The 22,951-nt window shown below is 39.2% G+C and overlaps 1 protein-coding gene across 10 annotated transcripts in view; it reads left to right on the forward strand.

Annotated features, from left to right (window-relative positions):
* CORIN (corin, serine peptidase) overlaps positions 1-22,951 on the forward strand; it is a 212,213-nt gene that overhangs the window by 12,202 nt on the left and 177,060 nt on the right. For all 10 annotated transcript variants that reach the window (XM_070505945.1, XM_044765920.2, XM_070505943.1 and 7 more), the window contains exon 2: positions 19,726-19,870. In XM_070505945.1, the coding sequence (XP_070362046.1) occupies positions 19,726-19,870 (145 nt within the window). The remainder of the gene's footprint in view (positions 1-19,725; positions 19,871-22,951) is intronic.

Consider the following 22,951-nt stretch of genomic DNA (forward strand, 5'->3'; position numbering starts at 1 on the left):
AAAGGAATAACATTGATTGCTTTCTATAGACTTCAAATCTTTGGTTGGATTTTCCATTTCCTCACCCCTTGATGAACAACCGAGTCCTGAATTTGTTCAGTGGGCAGAGAAGGCCGGTTCTGAGGTGCCTGGAGGAGCAGCACAGTGGCCTGGAGCCTGCAGGGTGAGCAGAGCATCCGATGGAGGGGTGGCTAGCAGGACGTGTCAGAACCCAAGTAGGGTAAGGAGGCTGTTTGTGGGGTTGGCCTAGGATGCCAGTTCAGAGCCTGAGCAGGAGGAGGAAGGCATCCGCTTGAGGGGAGTCCCGGGCAGGATGTGGGAGCTCGGACAGGATGAGCCAGGCTCCCATGTGGGAGATGCGGCTGGGACAATGGGAGATTCCTTACAGACTAGGGGACTGATCCATTAACTAAGAATAAGCCAAGTTTCTTGCTGTTGGAAAAAGGTTTCTTGCTGTTTCTATATCTATAAAGATATAGAAAGGTGGAAAACTAGATCCAGAACCCTATGATATGGGATTGGACTTGCAGACAGGGTTGTAAATGTATGTTTTCAACGTATTAAGATAGATATAGAAATAAATATAGATGTAAAAGTGTGTATGTGTAGACACAGGTGAGTGCACACACTATATAAATACAGTTCCCCTCTAGCTCTGCCTGCTGAGAGAGACTGGAAACAGCCACAACCTAAGAGCAATGAATACCAAGGGACACCCAGATCTTGGTTTTTAAATACCATTTTCCACCAAAGAAACTAGGCTTCTTGGAGAAATGGCTGATTCCAAGGGTGAGGCAAGGAAAGTACAAAATGAGTCTGAAACATCTTGTTCCAGAAAGCTAGGAAGTCCTCAAAGAATGATGGGTGTATGTTCAAAGGACACTGAGGCCAGCTTGAAGGGGCTCTCACTGGCAAGTGGAGGGCAATTTGAGCATAAAGATAAATAATGATGGTAACAGAGTATAAGCCATTGAATAAAACAGGAAATCAAGAGTCCATGCATATGTCAATAAATAAGGATAAACTAGAAGTTTGAAGGGATGGGATATTTACATAATTTCAATACCTCACCACAAAGTGCTTATTGATCACACAGGTGTGGAGGGAGGAGGAGAGGAATATTGCAGTAGGGAGAGGTGGCAGACACTGTCTTTGTCACGTGATTGATGTGATTATCATTAAAGGCTGATAGGATGCAATGAGAAGAATGTAGTAACACTTTTGTGCCACTATTTCTGCTAAAGATGTCTGAATTTAATCTGAAACCACAATTAAGGAACATTCTACAAAATAACGGGCCTGTAATTTACAGAAGTGTCGACATCACGGAAGTCAAGGGAAGACTGAAGGAGACTAAAGAGACATGAAAATTAAGTATCATATGTGGTTCTAAATTAGACTCTTTTGGTATAAGGGGTGTTATTGGGACAACTAGCCAAACTCGAGTGGGTTCTGAGAATTAGACGGTAGCAGTATATCAGTATAATTTCCTGGTTTTGATGGCTGTCTTGTGGTTATGTAGGAGAATGTCCTTGTTTGTAGGAAATACCCACTAACATATTCCAGAGTGATAGGGCATTCAATTAACAACTTAGTATCAGATGGTTCAGAAAAAAAGTTCTTTGTATTGTACTTCCAACTTTTCTATAAATATGTGGTTGTTTCCAATTTTTTTAAAAAGTAAATAAATTTTGTTTTATAATTTCAGGAGTTTTTTTTACTTTTGTGTTTGTATCTACTCTAAGACATTCTTATTTGTAATCTTTGTAATCATGGCAACCTTTTTTTAAAAAAGCAATTTAGAAGGCTGTTAATATACAATTTAATGTTGTATTTCCAAAAGGAAAGTTTTTTTCTAACTTCTTCAACTGAAAACAGGATTATTAATAATCAATAATTCACAGTCATAATTCTTAGTTGCATTTTTTTTTGGAAAGGATAAAAGTCAATACATCAAGGTTAGGCAATTATTAAATATTTAAAAAATATCTTTTTCATTATTTTAGTTTGTCTTAATTTGGATCCAGGGGTTTGCCTTTTCATAAGCATATTAGATACATACATAACATTGTACATATTTTAAAACATTTATCATTTATAAGTTTGGTTTTCTTTCAAAGCGCAGACAACTTCAGCACTGGAAAGAAACTCAAGAGAATTGACAGGTGTTATTCTTTGTGAAATACTGTATTATGATTTTTAAAATGTTTTATTACTTGGGAATACTAACTGTGGAAAGATGTCAAAACAAAATTAAAAAATATGATGGATGGACCAATGAGATCTATACTCTCAAAAGCCTTCTTTTCCTTTTATTATCAACTTCTTATAATTTTTGGAAATGTGATTCTCAGTACTTTGGGGTCTCTGATCATAAATATTAAACATTCAGCACAGTTTATACTGTAAATATGTATTATATTAAAGAACATTTGAAACCATTAGTGGACAGAAGCTTGGAAGGTAAACTATTTAATTATGGCTGAAATCATAATTCTAGTAGTTCAATTTTGAGTGCTTATTGGTAAATATTCGTTAATATTCCTTGTCACTGAAGTATTTTCAATAGACTGGTCTCTGTTGTAGTTGAGTTGAACATACTAGGTTTTAATAAAAAGATGGAAGTTGGTTTTATAAGTTCATTTTTCACATTACCGCAAATTATTTACCCAGTACTTACTCTTTTAGGACTTACTGAAATTGTAATTAAATGAATGTTTATATAACTATTTACTCTCTTTCTCTACTGATAGATTGTATGTTCCATGAATATTATTCTCAGGAGCTGTTTGGCATAGGTTCAGTCTTCGAGGCATGGTTTCCTAATTGTTCTTGCAGTGAACTGTCTATCTGTAGCTTTAAGAAGGCAGTGTCCGGTCCTGTTCAGTAATTTCCCAGTCCTTGCCTCCTTGGAGGCAGTCAATTCATTTGTTCTTTGAGATCTTGCCCCTCCTCCTTTGTTTGATTTCTTTGGGTTCCAGCCATACATTATTATCTAGCAGCCACCAAAAACATCTCTCCCTTTCTAATAGCCTCTTTGAGAGTATTAAATCTGGTGCAACTCTTTGCCCTCCTCCATCTGTCTGTCTAGACCTTCAGAGTCACATTTTCTTCTTCCTATCTGCTCTGCCTATCAGCTCAAAGCTCAGCCTTCCTCTTAAGGAAATCGATCTCTTCCTCCAGCTTCACCAGTTTGCTGTTTTGAAAATAAGACTGATGTATGATTTTCAAACCATTCCACGTCTTCTCTGACTTCCTGAGTTAAACTGATTCTATCAAGACGGAATGTTCAATACATGGGCCTTTTAAATTGCCTTTTTAGCCTTGCACTTGCAATAATTTTACTGAATTGTGTTCCTGTTTCACCTCAAGGAGATGTACTACACTATGATAAAGCTGTCCATTCATTTTTTTTGAGGAAGATTTGCCCTGAGCTAACATCTGTTACCAATCTTCCTCTATTTTGTACGTGGGTTGCTGCCACAGCACAATGGCTGATGAGTGTTGTAGGTCCATACCCGGGAACTGAACCTGGGCCACCAAAGTTGAGTGCGCTAAGCTTAACCAGTAGGCCATGGAACTGGCCCCTGTCCATTCTTTTTTTTGTTTTGAAAAAGAATCTGCCACCTTTCTCTGACTGAATCCATGAATTAGGTTTCTAAAATCTAAAGTCATGATCAGAGGTTATTTAATTAACAAATCCAGAGTGAATTAGGACCATATAATGGAGGACAGCTGAAACTTATGAACAAGCCTCATGCATCTGAGGTGTTGGCACCTCCACTTGTTGATTTCTTTCCATGGGCCTGAATGCAATTTAAAACAACATAATAAAGAATGGAATTTGGGGCAACCTTTCTTTAATACCTGTTCTAAGACTGACACAAATAATCAAGTCTAGAAATTCATGTCTGCTCCTGGAGAGCTAAAAGATCTCAGCTGTTTTGTGGTTTTCAGGCAGCATTTTGTTCTGCTCACCTCCAGGACCTACAAAGCTTTGATCCTACCTCAGCCTTAACTTGAATCACTGGACCAAGCTACACTTGTGTAGCTTGGGGACAGAGGCTGCATAGATTGCCCAAAGTCTAAAATGTACTTTGTTCCAGAGACTACATGGACCACGCTTAGTACAGGTCCCTCAAAGCTTTAAGCTCATGCCCTTCCTGCCCTAGAAATAATCACTGTTGTGTATTTTTCTTCCCAAATACGGCTCCTAACTCTTCCTGAAGATTCCTGGTTCAATGTAGTAGGTGTTAGGTTTTGCAGGACCTAATAAATTATGCCTCTCCTCTTTGATTGATGTTGACATTAAAATTCTGTGTTCTTTTATGTGCCATATAGAGTGATGGTCACAATGAAAAGGCACAATGTGTGATCTCAGAAAATATACCATCTCTTTGTAGAGAAAAGGCATAAACTCTCAGTGTTTACTCAAAGACCTAATGTTGGTTAATGCCTGGAGAAGGTGGGAACAGTTTGCTTACTTAGAACTGTGCCTTACGTCCAGATCGTAGAGCCGACCCTGCAGTATGTGTTTAATAGATGCTTGCTGAATAGCCTAAGTGCTTCTCAACCAGGAAAGGGGGTGCCCTGGGGGACATTTGGAAATATGGAGGACTTCTTGTGGGTCACGATGCCTGGGTTGGGGGAGAGTTACTGCTGGCATTTCTTAGGTGATGCCTAGGGATGCCAAATGTCCTAGAGAATCCTGTCAGTGAAAAGCTGTCCTGCTCTAAATGTCAATTATGTTGCTTCCCTTTGGCCTTGCTCCTCCCTCAACCAACATACACACATACTTTGAGACCCATGGGAATGAATGCTCAAGAAATACTGTTGTTTCATCTTGGTGCAAAAGTAAGAATTTCTCTTTCTTTCTGACCATGCCCTCGTTCCCTCTGCCCCTATGGTTGACTTGTGTTAGTCCTTTCTACATATCTGCATTACTGTCCTTCACAGGGTTTTAAGTTGCCCATGAAGTTGTGTATCTCCTGGGAGGGAGGTTGTCAATCCCAGAGGGCAGGGACTGTCTTTCTCATCTTTATATTCCCGTCTCCCAGCTGTGCACAGAATAGGTGCTAAATAAGCATGAGAGGAATACACCAAATTAGTGAGATTATAACATGTACCATAGACATGTTTTGTAATGGAACTTCAACTCAGAACTTCTCTGTATTTTCCAACTAGAATATTCATGAAATATAGGAAAACATGATGAACGTAAAGTTTGGAATGCATCCTTTTGCTCCAGGTATTCAGAAAGAAATTGCTGCTTCATCTAACATGTAAAATCCTTATTGTCCTTCTTTTACTGCAGGATTCCCTTCAGCAGGTAAGTTCAGTAGGTTAACTGTTTTCAACATCTGTTTATGCTTTACTTTGCATTGAAATGCCTGAAATGGATTGTTGCAGAGCATAAAATCCATTTTGTCTTGTATGCATTTCCTGATTATTTTCAGCTGTAGAAAGTCAATATTTTTGTTCTCTACTCACTTTGCCAATCTGTTTCAATTTCTAAAAGTCAGAACATTTCCATTGTTATAGGATCAGCGAGTCAATTAGGTGTCTAAGATTTGCACAAATTCAACAGCTTCCTTTGTGCTGCATGAAAAATAGGTTTGGCTTCATTTGGCAATACGTTAGGCTTCTCTGGGTTTAGCCATAGCTTCCTTAGAAATGCCGTAACTTATAATCAGGATGTGAAACTTAAAACACTTTTATGAATAAATGTCAAATATTTAATTTCCTGACGGATGGATAACCCAACCCTCCTTTTTTCCCCTGTAGCCTCCATTGTTTCCAAAAAAATATAGTGAAAGAATGACCTTTAAGACTCTTCAATCTATGCAGAAAGAGTTCTGATATTGTATCAGCTTTTAAAGGAATCTTTTATTACTTTAACATTTGTATCTGCCATAAAATGATAACATTGATATGTTTGAGATTGGGAGCAAAGTCATCTTGAAACAGGACACAGGGTCCTATTTGTCCATCTTGTCTAGATATGGAGTTGCCTGCTGTTTCTTGCCAAGATCATCTCCCGTAACTGTCACAGAAATGTGACCTTCCCTCCTTGCTCTGAAGAAAATGCAGTTTCCTTAAAAGTTTCTCCTTTTGCCTCTGAAGACATCTCACGTGAATAAAGATTATAACTTTCCTCTAGGGAGACTGAATTGAGCAAACTCCATGTTATGCGTTCAAGAGAGAAATCAGGACTCTTACAACTTTTTGAACTTGAAAAAAACATTATTATTATTATTATTTTTAATTTTCTTTTGCTTTACCAATTTCAGTTTATTTTTGGAATATTTGTGGTTGGAGCAAGACATTCATTTTCTACGCCTTATTTGCAGATATGGAAGTATGGTTAGGACAGGGTGATGACTTTATAAGGTCACCTAGATTGTCAGTGGTGGAGACAATATTGTACAAGTTGCCTCTGAAACATTCCAATCTTCTCTCTCATATGTCAGACTTCAGCTAAACAATGCTACCCTCAAAATGAAACGCTCAAGTGATACACTGCCTGGGGACTGGATTATTATTATCTGGTCTCCGCAACAGGAAAAATATTTTGTCGGTATTTAGTCTCCATACTGAAATCCATCCTGGGATGTGTGAATGTGAAGCTTAGGGAAGGACTATCTGGTGCTGTTGTTATGATGTTAATTTTCAAAGGAGAAAACGTGGGCCGAGTTGGCTTGCAGAACCATGTGTTCTGGTGTGAATTGAAAAATTTCGTTTTGAGAGAGTGCATGAGTTATTTGAACTTTGTCTGCTTCAATTAAATGCCAGAACATGGGATGAAAAGACTTACTGAAAAGCAGATGCCTGTTCTTCACGCCTCTTGGGATGTTAGAAGCAGACATCACAATGAGAGACATTTGGGTTTGGCATAATTCACTGATGGATGGTTTTGGAGGCATTTTGCTTATTGGTAGAATGGGAGGTAATATTATGGAGAATTGGCAGATGCCTGGTTTGAGAAGTATCTAAATCATTGATCTCTCATTCCGTAAAATCTACTTTTAATTCATGTGGGGAATGCTTTCACAGTTCATTGAGAACAGAGAGGAAAACATCTAGCACTGGCAGATTATCTTCTTAAATAAGTGGGTAACAATTGGCTCGTCTTTTGCTCAGTGGACAGAGTGGAGGTGAGTTGGAGAAGCTCCATCTTAACACTGAAAAAACAATTCATATCACATTTTGGAGTGATGGTTGTGCAGGACAGTGTTCCAAGTCAAATATCTAGCAGCTAGGGAAGACTTCTGTCTGCATTTTTTCAGGACTGCGAGTCTATTAACATGTGACAGCATAATATCCCCACGGAGTTTTGAGGGAGCTTCCATGTCCTGTTCAAGCCGCACCAGTTGGAACAACCTTGTCATCCTTGCAGGCTGTTCTCTGCTCCACTGAAACAGCAAAGTGTGAATGCATTTGCAGTTCATCACCTTCCTGCCTAGAGAACTAAGGTGCTAAATTAGTCTCAAACCAATACATAGTCTTGATTTCGGAAGGATTTTTCTTTTTAATTGCTTTTAACATTGTAATCAAATCTTTTGTGGTAGGGCAGATAGTCACTGAATTCCTCCACAATTTTGCATACAATCCCATCTGCTAGCATGTATGCTGTCATTTTGGTTTAAAAATATTTCTATATTTTGACTTGGTCATAACATAAACTTCAAAGCAATAAACAGAATTTTACTAAATCCACCAAATTGACATGTGAATTAGGACAACCTTTGAATAGTGATATTTGTGCACCTAAAATTCATAGACTGTGTTGACTGACCATCCTGTATTAACTAAGTCTACATAATTTCATAATTGTATTTAAGAATATAATCATTTTGGTATTTCAAAAAATCCGTAGTGTAGTGTCACATTATGAAAGTAGAATTAACCCTCACATCTCAGAATGCACTGTTAGTCAGAAACAGTTTATATACTACTTCAAGTTTGCCTGATCTTTGGTTATAATGTAAACCAATCTTATTTGAAATAAAAATATGAACATATTTCTATGTCCGATGCTGCACCTTAAAAGCTGATTTAATCTCCTCGTAGACAGGAGGTTTAAGTGAATGTTATCACTTCCAGAGCTGTTGTAGGCCAAGAATGGTATATGTTTAGCAAAAGTTTGGGATGGTCAGGGAATAGGGTTTTTTGTTATTGTTGTTAGGTTTTTGATGTATTAAATAGGAACGTGAACCTTCTTTCTATTTTAATCTTTGCTATTGAAAATGACGTTTCTTATGTTATCTACGTGTACTAAGCAGAACGGCATCCACATCTTTGAAAAGTGATGATCGAGGCCAATACCTGCATGGCATTCTCAAGGCAAAATATTCTAACCTATAGAAATTGTAGAAGATCCCACATTTTCCAGAATTCCATGTCATTCTCTGGTAATATTTTATAAATTTAATTCTTGATAATTTGCTTATTTTCTTATGATTGTCCATTTCTCTAAAAGATAGAGAATAGAATATTTCTGAAACTAAAGAGTCCTGGTAATTAAAGTTTTATTATACAATTGGCTTAATGTTTTTAAGATAATTGTGAAAAGTGAGCTCTAGAAAAAAATTGAAAAATACCACAGAGAGGCCATTTCTAAAATGTATCTCATTGTCCAGCTGCAGTGAGGTGGTAATCCTCCATTATGTCCTGTCTGACCTGGAAGGAGCCACAGAAGCATGGAGACTCAGGAAAAAGTCTATTTCTTACCCCTAAAAGGGCAGCGATATTGAGGAGTGGATGGTTTTGAAACTCTAATGTTGAAGGCTACAAGATATGGTCCTTCATAGGCTTTGGGGCATCCACGGTCAGCTCTGCATGACTCAGTGGGAGCTTTCAAGCTTTGTCTATCTTTGTAGAAACAGAGCTGGAGAGTGCATAGTGTGTTCCAGGAAGCTCTGAAAGTTATGGTGTCGAATTAAGGCTAAAAACCATGGGATCTCTAGTCACCTACTGGATTTCAGAAAAGGAAATTGAATATCACTTTAGATCCTTTTTGTCCGTGTGTGTGTGTGTGTGTGTGTGAGGAACATGTGCTAACATCCATTGCCAATATTCCTCTTTTTGCTGAGGAAGATTAGCCCTGAGCTAACATTGCATCCATCTTCCTCTATTTTGTATATGGGATGCTGCCACAGCATGGCCTGATAAACAGTGGGGAAGTCCGTGCCCAGGATCTGAACCTGTGAAACCCAGGCCGCTGAAGCGGAGCATGCGAAGTTAACCAGTACACCACTGGGCCGACCCCTAGATTCTGCATTTTTTGTTGATTGTCTTGAAATATTTTTATTAAGTTACTCACAAAGAGCCTCAAATTTCTCATCTGTAAGCGGGTATGCATCCACCTAGTAGAGCTGTTTTGAAGATTAAGAGCATTTCTCTATGCAACAAGTTTAGAGGAGTTCCTGGCCCACAGGAAACGTGCAGTGGGTTTCTTGCTGCATTGCTATCATTACTATTATCGTTATGAGTGTAGCAATTATTCACACATGGAGCAGCATTCAATTCTTTGTGTTTCTAAGACTCTACTGACAATGGGAGGGCATATTTAGTTGAGTTTATTGATACATTATTTTAATATTTTTATAGAATGCCTACTACATGCCAGGCCCTTTTTAAGTAGTGGGGCTACAACGGTGAGCAAAACCCAACATGGTGCCTGCCTGGTGGTGTAGTGGTTAAGTGTGTGCACTCCACTTTGGTGGCCTGGGGTTCACAGGTTTGGATTCTGGGTGTGGACCTACACACTGCTCATCAAACCATACTGTGGCGGCATCTCTTATAGAAAATAGAGGAAGATTGGCACCAATGTTAGCTCAGAGCTAATCTTCCTCAGCAGAAAGAGAGAGATTGGCAACAGATGTTAGCTCAGGCCAATCTTCCTCACCAGAAACAAAACAAAAAACCCAACATGGTCCCTGACCTCATGGAGCCCAGAGTGTGGCAGAAATAACCAACATAATCTCATAATCACACAAATACCTATAAATTATAACTGGGATAAAGGGCAGAAAGACCAGAACTAGCCATGGGTCATGAGTTGATGTATAAAGGGTGAGTCCTGAGTGACTCTGGCAGGTTGGGAGTTGGAGGGAGGCCATTCCAGGCAGACAGTACTTATAAGGACCTGAGAAGAGCCGGGTGGCAGGAGCATAGAGAGGGGGCGGGTTGGGTCCAGGAGTGGTGTGCAATGAGCCTGGTACAGGCTGGGCAGATCTAGAAGATCCTGCTACTCAAAGTGTGGTCCTCAGGCCACCAGCATCAGCATCATCTGGGAGCTGGTAAGGAATGCAGAGTCTCAGGCCCCACCCTAGGCCTACAGGATCAGCCTCTCCCCACATGAAGGACTCTCCTTCACACGCACATTGAAGTTTGAGAAGCGTTGTCTTCTATATCATGTTAGGGAAGTTGGTCTTTGTCTCTCAAGTCTCTGGAGAGTTTTAAGCTGGGAGGTGATATATCCAAATGAGCATTTTGAAAAGGTGATGTGGGCTACAGTGTGGAGGTTGAAAGGGACAGGTGAGGCTATGGGGAAACCAGTAGGAGATTGCTGAAGTAGGTAGAGAATGCGGGGTCTCTGCGGGGACTGCTAGAGGACCTGGTCCAGTGACTGTCTGCATTTCAACCAACTTACTTTTGATTGTTTGCTCCCTATTAATCACTGTTTGAAAACATTTGGGCTATCACACTGTACTTAGAAATTTGTAATTGAAAATTGCTAGGTTGTAATTTACTCAGTTGTAAATTTTTTCTTCTGAGTTTATCCTGATCGAAGACATATAAATGGCCCCAGGCTTCTGATTAGCAGGAGATGATCCTCTGTGGCTGCACTGAGTTGCTGTTAATTATGGTCAAAAATAAACAAACTCGAGAGTTACATTGCTTAGCATGAAAAGCCTAGAGGTATGGTGTTTAAATGGTTCTTTCCTTCCTTCCATCAAAAGTAAGTATATTAAAAACCCAAAACTTTCTTGGGAAATTTTGCTGGCCTTTAATTGTGAATTATTCATTTACTTGAGAGAATGTATATTTATTTTGATCCTGCTATATACTAGACACTTAATAGTTGACTAAGGGATAAAAATAATGTTCTGGGTACATGGTATAGCTATTTGTTGAATGAATTAAACACAGCTCTTTACATCCTGAAATTACAGTTCAGTAATTTTAGTATGTAAATACATGGCCATTATATGAAGTAGAAAGCGGTAAGTGCCATAGTTCAGTTAAAATTGCTTCAGCTGCAAGTGATAGAATTTTCAGATTGACATGTAAATGTAGTCTGAGAGTAAGCAGTTCAGGGCTAACAGGGCAGCTTTACTGATCCATCAGGGATCCAGTTTCCCTCTTTCTTGCTACTCAGTCATCCTCTGCGTATAGCTTTCATTTCTGGGTCTACGATGGTTGCTGGAGCTCCAGCTGTTGCATCCATATTCCAGCCAGCAGGAAAAAGGAAGGACAATACCCCTCTCATGGAGAACACTTCCTGGAAATCACATTTACCACTTCCAATTTCATCCCATGGTCAAGAACTCAGTTACATGGTCTCAGACAGCTGCAAGAGAAGCCAGGAAATGCTATATTTATTCTAAGTGGCTGTCATATTTTGGTCCAGCTGAAATTTCGGGTTCTGTTTCTAAAATCAAAGGAAAGAACAGATGCTGGGACCCAATAGTCTCTGCCACATACCAGAAATTCAGATGAGGCAGAGAGAGATCACTTCTGTCCGGGTAATCAAGGAAGGCTTTCTGAATGAGGTGAAATACGAGTTACTTCTTTAAGGATTTGGACTCATGCAGATGGATGTGGGAGAAATAAATAGTCTAGAACCATGATTTCCAAACTGTGTGCTGAGGTACCCCAAGACACTGTGGTGACTCACAGATGCTCTGCCATTTCTTTACAATTTTTAAGGGAAATCCAGCAATACTTGACATTTGTTGGTTACCAGATAAAATACTGGCTTGTGGTAGTGGACAGTTTCAACATTAGATTGTGCTGTATTCCTTATGATGTCATTCTGTCTTCATAAAGCTAGTTTCTTGGTGGTTGCTGTGTGAAAAGTCGTACCATGCAAAAATCCACGTGGATGGGGCCGGCCCAGTGGTGTAGTGGTTAAGTTTGCAAGCTCTGCTTGGCAGCCCGGGGTTCACAGATTCAGATCCTGGGTGCAGACCTACACACCGCTGGTCAAGCCATGCTGTGGCAGCATCCCACATACAAAATAGAGGAAGATGGGCACAGATGTTAGCTCAGGGCCACTCTTCCTCAAGCAAAAATAGGAAGGGTGGCAACTGATGTTAGCTCAGGGCAGGTCTTACTCACCAAAAAAAAAAAAAAAAAAACCCATGTGGGACAGGCAATGAGTGGTGGTGGTTTCCAATCTGATTCCAAGGTTTGAGATGTTGTGCACTGCCCAACAGATGCACATGTCCCATTAGTAAGTAATTGTGGGTATTTAAGAAAGACGTGAAAATATTTTTTATTTTAATTTGTGTGTAGTATTTTTTCAAGTGGCTACTAAATTTTTAGGATATAAATACTTATAAAATTGTTGGACCAAGCTACTTAATAAATGAAACTGTTAGGCATTTTTTTTGGACTAGGATCACTGAAGAAATTACCTGGACACTGAAGGTGCCGTGAACCAAGAATGTCTTGGGATCTCTGATTTAGGGGTTCAATGGAGTTACAGGCCACTTCTTTTCATGTTCTCAACATAGGTGGTGGTTAAAAATTTTTGTCTATAATAAAATCCATGACAATTTGCTTTTTGAAACACAAAATGTTCTGGCTTCAAAGCTCACAATAGGAAATGTGAATATAGAATTGTATTAATAGTTCTAGTAAAAACTTATTTTATTAATTTTAGTATATTTTCCATGAAAGGGTAATATTTTTACTTTTTTTTAAAAATAGATTTTTCTCCTCTAAATATTTTTGGATGATTCAGGAATAGACTTTTTAAGGCATATATCATTTAAAAGAGAAGCAGTGATTTGCTTAATTACATACAGAGCAATTTTTGTTTAGATGACTTAACTAATTCACTTGTTTAACAGTATTAATCCATTCCCGACTGTTCAGGTGCTGTTCTAGATGCTGGGCATACACCGACAAGAAAAGGGCAATATTTGCATATATACGTAGAGAGAGAGACAGCTGAATTAGTGTTATTTATGCTATGATTATGTTTTTACAGAAGGAGAAATAAATTTGTACTTTCTAGCTCTATAATCTTACAAGTATTGCTTGGTTCCTATAGTTTACAATGCATGTTGTAGGACTGTTTCAGTTTGAATATTTCTGAAACTTGTGCTTTTCTTTCTTCTAATATAACACATATAGTCTTTTTTTCTTTTTTTAAAGATTGACACCTGAGCTAACAACTCTTGCCAATCTTCTTTTTTTTTTGTTTCTGATTTTTCTCCCTGAATCTCCCAAGTACATAGTTGTATATTTTAGCTGTGGGTCCTTCTAGTTGTGGCCTGTGGGATGCCACCTCAGCATGGCCTGAAGAGCAGTGCCATGTCTGCACCCAGGATCCGAACCAGCGAAACCCTGGGCTGCCGAAGCAGAGCATGCAAACTCAACCACTCGGCCATGGGGCTGGCCCCAAACACATGTAGTCTTGATACTTTTTTTTCCTATTTTGAAGACTGTTTTTATCTTTGAAACCTTTGGGGAGTAACCATGTATTACAGCAACAATTAGGCAGTTTTGTCTGCCAGTTTGCCACTTGTATAATTATATTAGGTTTCACTATATATACTTTATATCAGGGGTTGGCAAACTTTTTCTGTAAAGGGCCAGACGGTAAATATTTTAGGCCTTGTGGGCCATATGGCTCTGTTGCAACTACTTAGTGCTGATGTAGCCGGAAAGCAGCTATAGACAATATATAAACAAATGAACGTGGCTGTCTGCCAATAAACTTGGTGTACAACAACAGGCAGTGGACTGGGTTTGGCCCGTGGGCTGTACTTTACTGAGCCCTGCTTTATATATTTAAAATGTAAGATTTATTATGTGGGAGGGTCCAACTGATTAAAAAATAGTTCTTACATAACCCAACCTAAGAGTGAGGGGCCAGTCTGGACAGCCCCCCAGCCACTTACGCAACTCTGAATGTGGGGAGTTATGAGGGGGGTAAGGCTGTTACCCTTAAGAACGCAAGTGGGCCCTTCTGGGCTGAACTTCTGCTTTATTGTGACCTATTGTTGGCACATATTTCCTTCTCTGGAATTCTCTGGGTGAACCTACCTAGCGGGGCAACTGATATCCCCAGTCAGATATTTCTGGTTCAGTGGATCTTTGGTAAGTCCTGGCCCTGGCCTCAGGAGAGCATCTTCCATCTGAGGAATCAATGGGCTGGTGTCTCCTTGTTCTCAAGCAGTTTCTGCCATTTACAGCTGTGGAAATACTCCCAAGAATGTACCACGTGTTAATAAAGTCAAATGCTGCGGGGAGGTAGAATAGGATAAAGGTTAATGTAACTGAAATATCAGCCCTGGTCTCCTTGAGCTTTGAAATCTTAATGAAATGGACTTGAAACCCCATACACCCCTGTGGAAATCCAAAGTCCTTCCGAAATCTCTGCCAATCCACCGGGCACATAGTTCTCTGGATCCAGGCTCTGAATCTCCTGAACTAGTTCAGTTTGGAGATCACTTTTCACGTTGCCTTTTCTTGTCATCCAGTGACATACAGCCTCTTTCTCACTCTGGCTACAGTGTGGAGAACAAATCAGGGAGGGCAGGAATGGATATAGGTAAACCAGATGGGAGGAGGCGTTTGCGGTATTCCAGGTGAGACATGATGGTAGTTTTCACTAGAATGGAGGATCTATGAGGCTGCAGATTTTTGCTTTGCACAGCGATATATCCAAAGTGCCCCAACAGTGCCTGGCACCTGATAGGTGCTCAGTTACCTTTTCCTGAGATAAAAAACCCTGGAAGAACACCAGATATGGGAATGAAGATAATTTATTTGGTTTCAGACATGTTGGGTTTGAGGTGTTTTTGCAACATCCAGTGAGGAGATGTCAAATGGCCAGTTGGATACGAAGGTCTGGAGCTCAGAGGGAAGATCTGTGCTTACCGTTTAAAGATGTAAGTCACACATGCAGGGCTGGCACTGATGCTGTTTGTTTAGGTGATATTTCCTGGAGAGAGTGAATGTGATAAAAGAGCTTACAGAAGGAGAAGGAATGGCCAGAGAGGTAGGAGAAAGAGAAACCAAAGGAAGAAAGTGCTTGAAGAAGATGGGAGTGGCTAACTGAGAATTTGATCTCTCAAATGATACTGAGATGTCATTAAAATGATGACTGAAAAATATCACTTGGATATAGCAACATTCAGGTCATTGGTGACAATTGCAAAAGCTCTTTTGGTATAGTGACAGAAAAGGGTGCCAAATTGTAGTGGCCACAAGAGTAAACAGTGAGTGAGGAAATTTGGACAACAAATATTAACAACTCATAGAGCATTTTGGATGAGAAAGAAAAAGACAGATAGGACAGTGGCTGAAGTGGGATATAGACTTCAGGATGGATAAAAACATAACCAGGAGAGACCTAAAAACGATAAAAAGCTGATGGCAGTGATATGGGAGACACGGGGCGGGGGGGGGGGTGGAGAGAGAGAGAGAGATATGGATAGATTGTGGGTATATGATTAAATGGAGAATTAAGATGTAAAATCCCTGAGAAGGGAGAAGGAGATGGAGTCTGTAACAAAATGAGGAGGATTAGTCCTGAAAAGGAGGAGTCTTAAATAACTTCTCTATCGTAACAGGAGAGAAGGATGTGTAAATGGGCAGGAGTTTAGGTTTAGATTTAGGTAGGTGAGGCAATTCCCATTTGATGGCTTTTATTTTCTCTGCAAGATGAGAATTGGAGTGGGTCCTCTTTTGAGAGTGAGGGCAGAAGAGTGGGAAGAGGTAGTTTGAGGAGAACGGAGAGTAGATTGTTGGATTCATCTGGTGTTGGCTGTTACAGGGTGAGTGAGAAGAAAATCTGGAGGGATAAGAGGGTTCAGGGCGTTAGCAAGAGTATTATTTAAATAATAGTCCAAAGATTCTAAATAAGACATGTAAGGAAATGATAAAAGGAGAGAGTTGATAGACTGGGAGGAGATAGAGGGATCAATGGCCAGTAGGTTCCAAAAGAGAAGGAGAATGGCTGTTGTGAAAATAGTTGAATCAGTAAGCTGGGAGGAGTTAAGAATGTAGACGAGGGATGAGAAGGCCTCCCAATGGAACCAAATTGACTCAAGAAAATATTCTAGTTAGGTAGATTGTATCCATACATATTATATAAACCAACATGACAGCTTTTAAAATAAATGTAGTTCGTAAGATACAAGAAGTGAGTTTTCACCAACAGGATTAATAAAACACAAGAATTACATATTTGAAATACATGCAGGTCAATCAGGTGCATCCTTCCCTAGCCGCACCATGGAATGCTGTTCCTGGGCTTGGCTGACAGTTTCAAGCAATGTGGAGGGTAGATTCTGGAAGAGGGTGCCATCTGGAAAGAGGGTTGTTCAGTCCGCTGAAATGAAGCTTAGGAATTGTCCTACCAGTTTATCTCATGTGGCATTGTTCACTCAATAGTAAAGTCAGAGTTGCATTATATTCAGAGGAACATCAAAGGGCCTCTGAATAATGCAACATTTGCAACCACAGCCCTGTGGCCATGAGAGCAAGAGGAAAGTTCTGCACTTGAACAAAGTGCTGAAATTTCTCCTGTCTTTCTTAGTGCTGAATTTCTTCTAAGTATTTCTTTCTCTTCTCCCCTTGATAAAGCAAACAATTTCCTAGTCACTGGAAAAAATAACTGCACTAATCATGAATATGGTTTCTGGAGGTCAAGAACTTGTTGATATATTCTTATATGAGCTATTAAAATGAACTTCCAGCACTTTCTCCACTGACTCTTCACTTACGGATACTCAATGGCATGTATTTAGCCACTCAAGGAGATAGCACTGAAGCCATTGTGAATTTGCCACCCAAGAAGATTATCCCTATAATGTTCCTGTGACCACCTTAACAAAAAATCTTTTCCATTGTTGTAGAAGCCAGACAAAGTGGCATAATTCCTTATCTCTCTGGATGTGTTTTACCACTCTTTTTTTAACTGTAACAGGGCTTCTCAGGGGTCCTTTTCACAGAATTATGTCTAGTTCAAGCGCTGGTTCCTTACAATGTCTTACCTGGTTCTCCAGCAAGAGATCCTATTCCCATCTTTTGCATTCCTATGGCACTTTAGCTATAAGTTTCATGGTGCTTATCGTTTGCTACCTTGAAATGTAGTTATATTATTTGTGTACATATCTCTTCCACAAGAATGTGAGCTTTTGAGGGACAGTTAGTCTGAAATCATTGTTATATCCATCACTATGCTTATCATAATTAGTAGGTGTTTACTAACTAATTGTTGAGTAAATGAAATAAAAATTTGATTGTAATGCTGTCTCCATTGGGCTGCAATCCCACACTTGCTTTTTACAGGTATACGTTATCTCCAAACCTGAAAGGGTACCATCCACCCAATGTTGGTGTTGTAATCAATGTGCTATTGCAGATCTTATATTATATTATGTCAGTGTGTGGTTTGCAAACGTGGGAACTTCCCAGGTGAAATCTGAAACTGGCCGCTGCACACGGAGGGCAAGGAGATACTGAAGAAAGAGGCGGACCATTCTAGATTGGTAGGTAGCAGGTTTAATAAACAAGGGAATTACGTATGAGGCTTGTCTTCGGTGGCTGCAAGAGGACTAGATTTCCACACCTACCTGCCAGAATCCTAAAAGTTTACGTAGAGGCCTTAACTAGGTTCAGTCACGTGTGCTGTCCAGATGGTATCAACAACGCATTACTCTCTCAAGGCTGCATCCTTGAAAAAGGCTCCAGCTGTGAGAACAGTGGGCCGAATATACATTCCAAGGACACGGGAGGAGGTGAGGAGTCAGGTACAGCTCGAGGGTCAACTAGCAGCCACGTCCTTTAGATGACCTCCTCCAACACAGTGCCATGTCTTCTTGCAGATCAAATTATAAATTAACTCTGAATGATCTCACATTGGCTGGTAGATTAAACCAGTTGCAGAGGAAATGGATCAGTAAAGACATTAACCTGGGAAATCAAGCCATTCTCAAGCTAACATATGTTCTTTCAAATGATGTCTCTCACAAAGAATTCTTAAAATTCTTAAAAGAGGGTGTCATCACATCACGGTGTATGTAGTGAACACTGCTTGCAATATGTGTTAGCGAGCAAGAATTGATTCTGATATAGGGGGAATAAAGCAGAAATGGAGACTCACATATGCTTCACAATTCAGAAGAACCCATCAAAGTTGCCTTTTTATCCTTGGGAAATTATCAGGTGCTGGTTATGTACTGGAAATGATCAAGTACAGGACCTTTCTGTTAAAACAACTTTTTTTTTACGTTAAGGCTCTATCTCAAAGGTCATTCATTTTTCAAAATTAGATATTTATTATAGGGGAAGAACCAATAAGACCCGGCCATGCATGGCGTGAGAGGAGGATGAAGTGAGGAGTCTCGGGGTTATTGGAATAGTGGAGTTTCTGTCAGCACAAATACAGAAGTCAGGAAAGAACTAGTTTGAAGGTGGGGATAGAAAAGGAGATAGTTTGGTTTTGGACGTGTTGAGAAGAGATGTTGCTAAGTACTAGGCACTGGAAATATATGCTATAACTTAAAAGGAAGTTCAGGGCTCAGAGAGATTGAGCAGATAGTTGCACAGAGGTTGTAGTTAAACTCTGAAACTGTCAGAGGAGAAAATGCAAGGAAAGTCAGAAGTCCAGAGAGAATCATGAGAAATGCCTTTGTTAATGGGATCAGAAGAGTGGCTCATAGTGAGTGACTCAGATCACTTTTAATTCTATCTCAGACTCCTACTGAAAAAGTCACTGCCTTAAGCTAGCCATTTGCAATAAATGAATTTCCAGACATCATTTCTGGAAGGAGATTGAACTAGGCAAAATTTAAAGTATTTGAAGACAAGAACTTTATCTGAGCCATCACGTTGCACCTCGTCATCCTCTCGCAAATGGATGGGCTGCAGGGGCAGTGCAGACAGCAGAGGATGTCCTGAGAGATCGTCAATGTCTAACTGGCTAAGAGGACAGGCTCTTTATTGTTCAACTTGTCACTAAATACATGGTCAGTGATATTTAACTTTGATGAATTATTAATGGCTGAAAACTTATTTTATCCAGATTCATGCAGATTTGGGTTAGGACTAACGAGACAATAGTGAAGTCTGGATAATGTCTTGTCTACACCTACTCACCAATATTTTATCACAGTATTAGGCAGTTTTTGCTTATAACTCTGGACCGATGTGAGTTCTTGCCATGGTAATTCATAGCGCTTTGGAATAGCTCAAATTGGCAAATATGTTTAAAAAATCAGGATGGAATATCATTAAAAGTTCATGTACTCCTGAAACACCTTTCAGAAATAGGTGATTTGCTCTGCCCTGAATGTGGTTTGTTCATTTATTAGCGTGATTTGGTGACTAACCTCATTTCATGCCCTAAAGTACACACAGTAAAATCTCTCAGAATGCTGCTGCTCTGAATGGACAGCTGTACTCTAAAATTTCATGCCATGTATTGAATTGCTTTGTAATATTAAAACCATATTTTATTTTCCTCTTTTACTTTAGGTCTTGAGAGCCGATGACGGTAACATGGGTGACGGCTGCTCGCAGAAGCTGGCGACTGCTAATATTCTCCGTTTCCTCTTGCTGGTCCTGATTCCATGTATCTGTGCTCTTATTGTCCTGCTGGTGGTTCTGCTTTGCTTTGTTGGTGAGTGATGCCATTATTACAGAAAAATGAAGTCGAAATTAAAATTAGCATGATTTATAAGAATGATTTCTACTTAGTGCTTATTTATCCTAAAGTGTCAACTCATTAAGAGGGTTGTCTGTTGATTATCTTATGCAGATCTGTAGCTTCAGCCTCTGTAATCACTTGACTAGTCATTAATATTAATTAATAGATTAATTAATTCAAAGCTTTTAAGGAGTGATTACTAGGTATCAAGCACTTTGAAAGTCCCTGAGAACCTAAGGATGGTTAAATTAGTCCTGCTTTCTTGGGAACTCACAGTTGAGAGGACGAGATGATTATTGTGCAACACAGGTTGATGATGGAGGTACGTACAAGGTGCTTCGCGGGAGTCAAAGGCTTTATGGAGCATTAACATTTTGACCTTCAGAATAGTTAGTAGAAATTCAGGTTAGAAGGCACTTGTACCTGGGTCTGGCAGAGAAAATAGAAAGTGCAAGAGTAGAACCACATGAAAGATGGAGATGGACTTAGGAAAATGGGTGAAATTTTGGCAGTTGTTTGAAATGCAGCTAGACTGAGAGATGAGGTCCAAATGACTCAGAATCTAGGATTCCTCCTAAGAGGTTTGAGCTTTAGCACCTAGGTCATTGGTTTTCAAACTCTATTCTATGGAACCAAGATTCTGAGGAGGGACTCAAGGATTGCCCAAATGTGTGCTTGGAGTTTCTAATTTAAAAAATAGATCCTGAGCACACACTCTAACTAAATATTACATACCAATTTTTAAGCTAGCAGAGACCAGCAACCACGTAATCTATGCTGACAGATTAATTCACTTGTATTTGGATCTTGCTATCTTTCTTTAAGTGAGCAACATCCTAAGTTTAAAAGGTGAGCTGTTGGGGGGCGGAAAACCCTCAAAATATTACCATTGGTGGTTACCTATTGCTATGAATCAGGATTTTTTGAAATTGCGCAATCAAATAAAATAGAGAAATAAATATCAAGATGATTCTGATCTAATTGCATTACCAATGATTTTGATTTTTTTAATTTCAGCAAAACTATTTTCTCATTGATTGGTTTTTAATAAGTTATACATTTACAACAAAGTAAATTAATCTCAATAAAATACAGCTCATATCTATTTGTGATATTAGGATCTTATATGATATTTACTTGAAAATAATATTTATCTGCTGCAAAAATGCTTGAAAACTACTGTTATGGGTGGTGGTTTACATTGGATCTTTCCAAGTAAGGAGAAATCTAGTGATATTTGCATTTGCAAAAGACAATAGACCTGGATACACTACAGAGGATTAGAGTCAGAAAGAAGTGAAGGCAAGCAGACCAATTTGGGACTTTGGTTATGGTCTAAGTAAAAGATAAGGGCTTGAATTAAGGCATTTGGTGCATTAAAATCAATAGAAATCAAGCCGACTGGGTTTTGGTGTGAGAGAGAAGGAGGCGTCGTTGACTCCCGGATTTCTGGCTTGGGCAACCAGGTTGATTTTGGTGCCATCTGTTCATGCAGGAAGTAAAGGTGGAGGAGTAGGTCGCAGGTAGATGGAGGGTGGGTTGGAGGTTTGGTTTGGACATGTTAAGTTAGATCATTGTGGGACAAGCAAATACAGTCTGATTCTCATAATACTGTGTTCAATGGCTCACATACAATGAAGAATATTCCCTTTCATTTTCAGGGTAGAATGCTAATATGATTCTAAAACACTTCTAAGTATTTCAGTGCTTAGAGGCCTCTGAGCAGAGGGGAGGTGCTGTTAAAACAGTGCTTTAAGTGGGTTATTTTTATTTTTTTATACCTTTATTGAAATATGATTCACGAAGCATACAATTCACCCATTTGAAGTGTGCAATTCAACAATTTTTAGTATATTCACAGATAAGGGCAACCATCAACACAGTTAACTTTGGAAACTTTTCATCACCTTAAGAAGAAACTCTACTCCCTTTAGCTATCTGTCCCCTGCTATCATTCTGTCTTCCCCCTGCCCCAGCCCTAAGCAACCACCAATCTATTTTCTGTGTCTATAGATTCCCCTATTCTGGAGATTTCGTATGACCATATGTGGTTCTTGTGACTGGCGTCTTTCACTTAGCATAATATTTTCAAGGTTCATCCATGTTGTAGTATGTATCAGCACTTCATTCCTTCTTATAGCCAAATAATATTGCATTGTATGGATTTACTGTATTTCGTTTATCCATTTGTCAATGGATGGACATTTTAGTTGTTTCCATGTTTTGGCTATTGTGAATAATATTGCTCTGCACATTCACGTACAAGATTTTGTGTGGACATATGTTTTCATTTCTCTTGAGTTTATAACTAGGAGTGGAAGTGTTTTTATTGTTTATGTATGGGATCAGGAAGTGTACCGATTTGCAGCCACTTCTAAAGTGCTATTTTGGCTTATGCGTAGGTAACCTTTTAGAAAGTGAGGGTTTCCCAGACATTTTCTTCAAAACCTTTCAAAAGCATTTCATAGGTTTTGTACCAGATGGTTTGATGCAGACATATTAAGTAATATCTGCCCAAATAAACGTTTCCTATTTTATAACTGAGATGTTTGTTGTTGTAATGAGCAATAAAACCATTTTATAGCTTTGTTTAAAAAACTCATTAAATTCTGCTTTTAAAAATGTCCTGTTTGGTTTGAGTTTATAACTCCATGCTCTTTCAAAGTTTTATAGTTATTTCTGGGTCCATAAGTGTTGCTAAGGGATGCTGGAATGCCAATTGTGTTTAAATAACAGGAGCTCTGTCTTCAAAAGACAGATAGTAGTGAGAGCATTATTGATCAGGAAAAGATAATAAAAACCTTATGCTAACAAACACAGATGCACTATGTGTCTCTCATTTTGTCTGTTTGGGTTTCTCTCATGTGTAAAGTCAAGATGGTAAAAAGATTTCTGAAGATAAGCGAGTTGGACTTTCTGAATAATTATTTCAGCAGCAGGTTACAGAAGAGAGCAGTAACAAATTATTTTTCTTCTGCTCCCCTTAACTGAAGCTAGGGGTATAAAGGTTTGGTTTAGTTTAGCTGAGTTTAGTATTTCTAAAATCAGCAGATA

The sequence above is a fragment of the Equus asinus genome, chromosome 3 (assembly GCF_041296235.1).
Source record: "Equus asinus isolate D_3611 breed Donkey chromosome 3, EquAss-T2T_v2, whole genome shotgun sequence".
In the NCBI taxonomy this organism is placed as follows: Eukaryota; Metazoa; Chordata; class Mammalia; order Perissodactyla; family Equidae; genus Equus; species Equus asinus.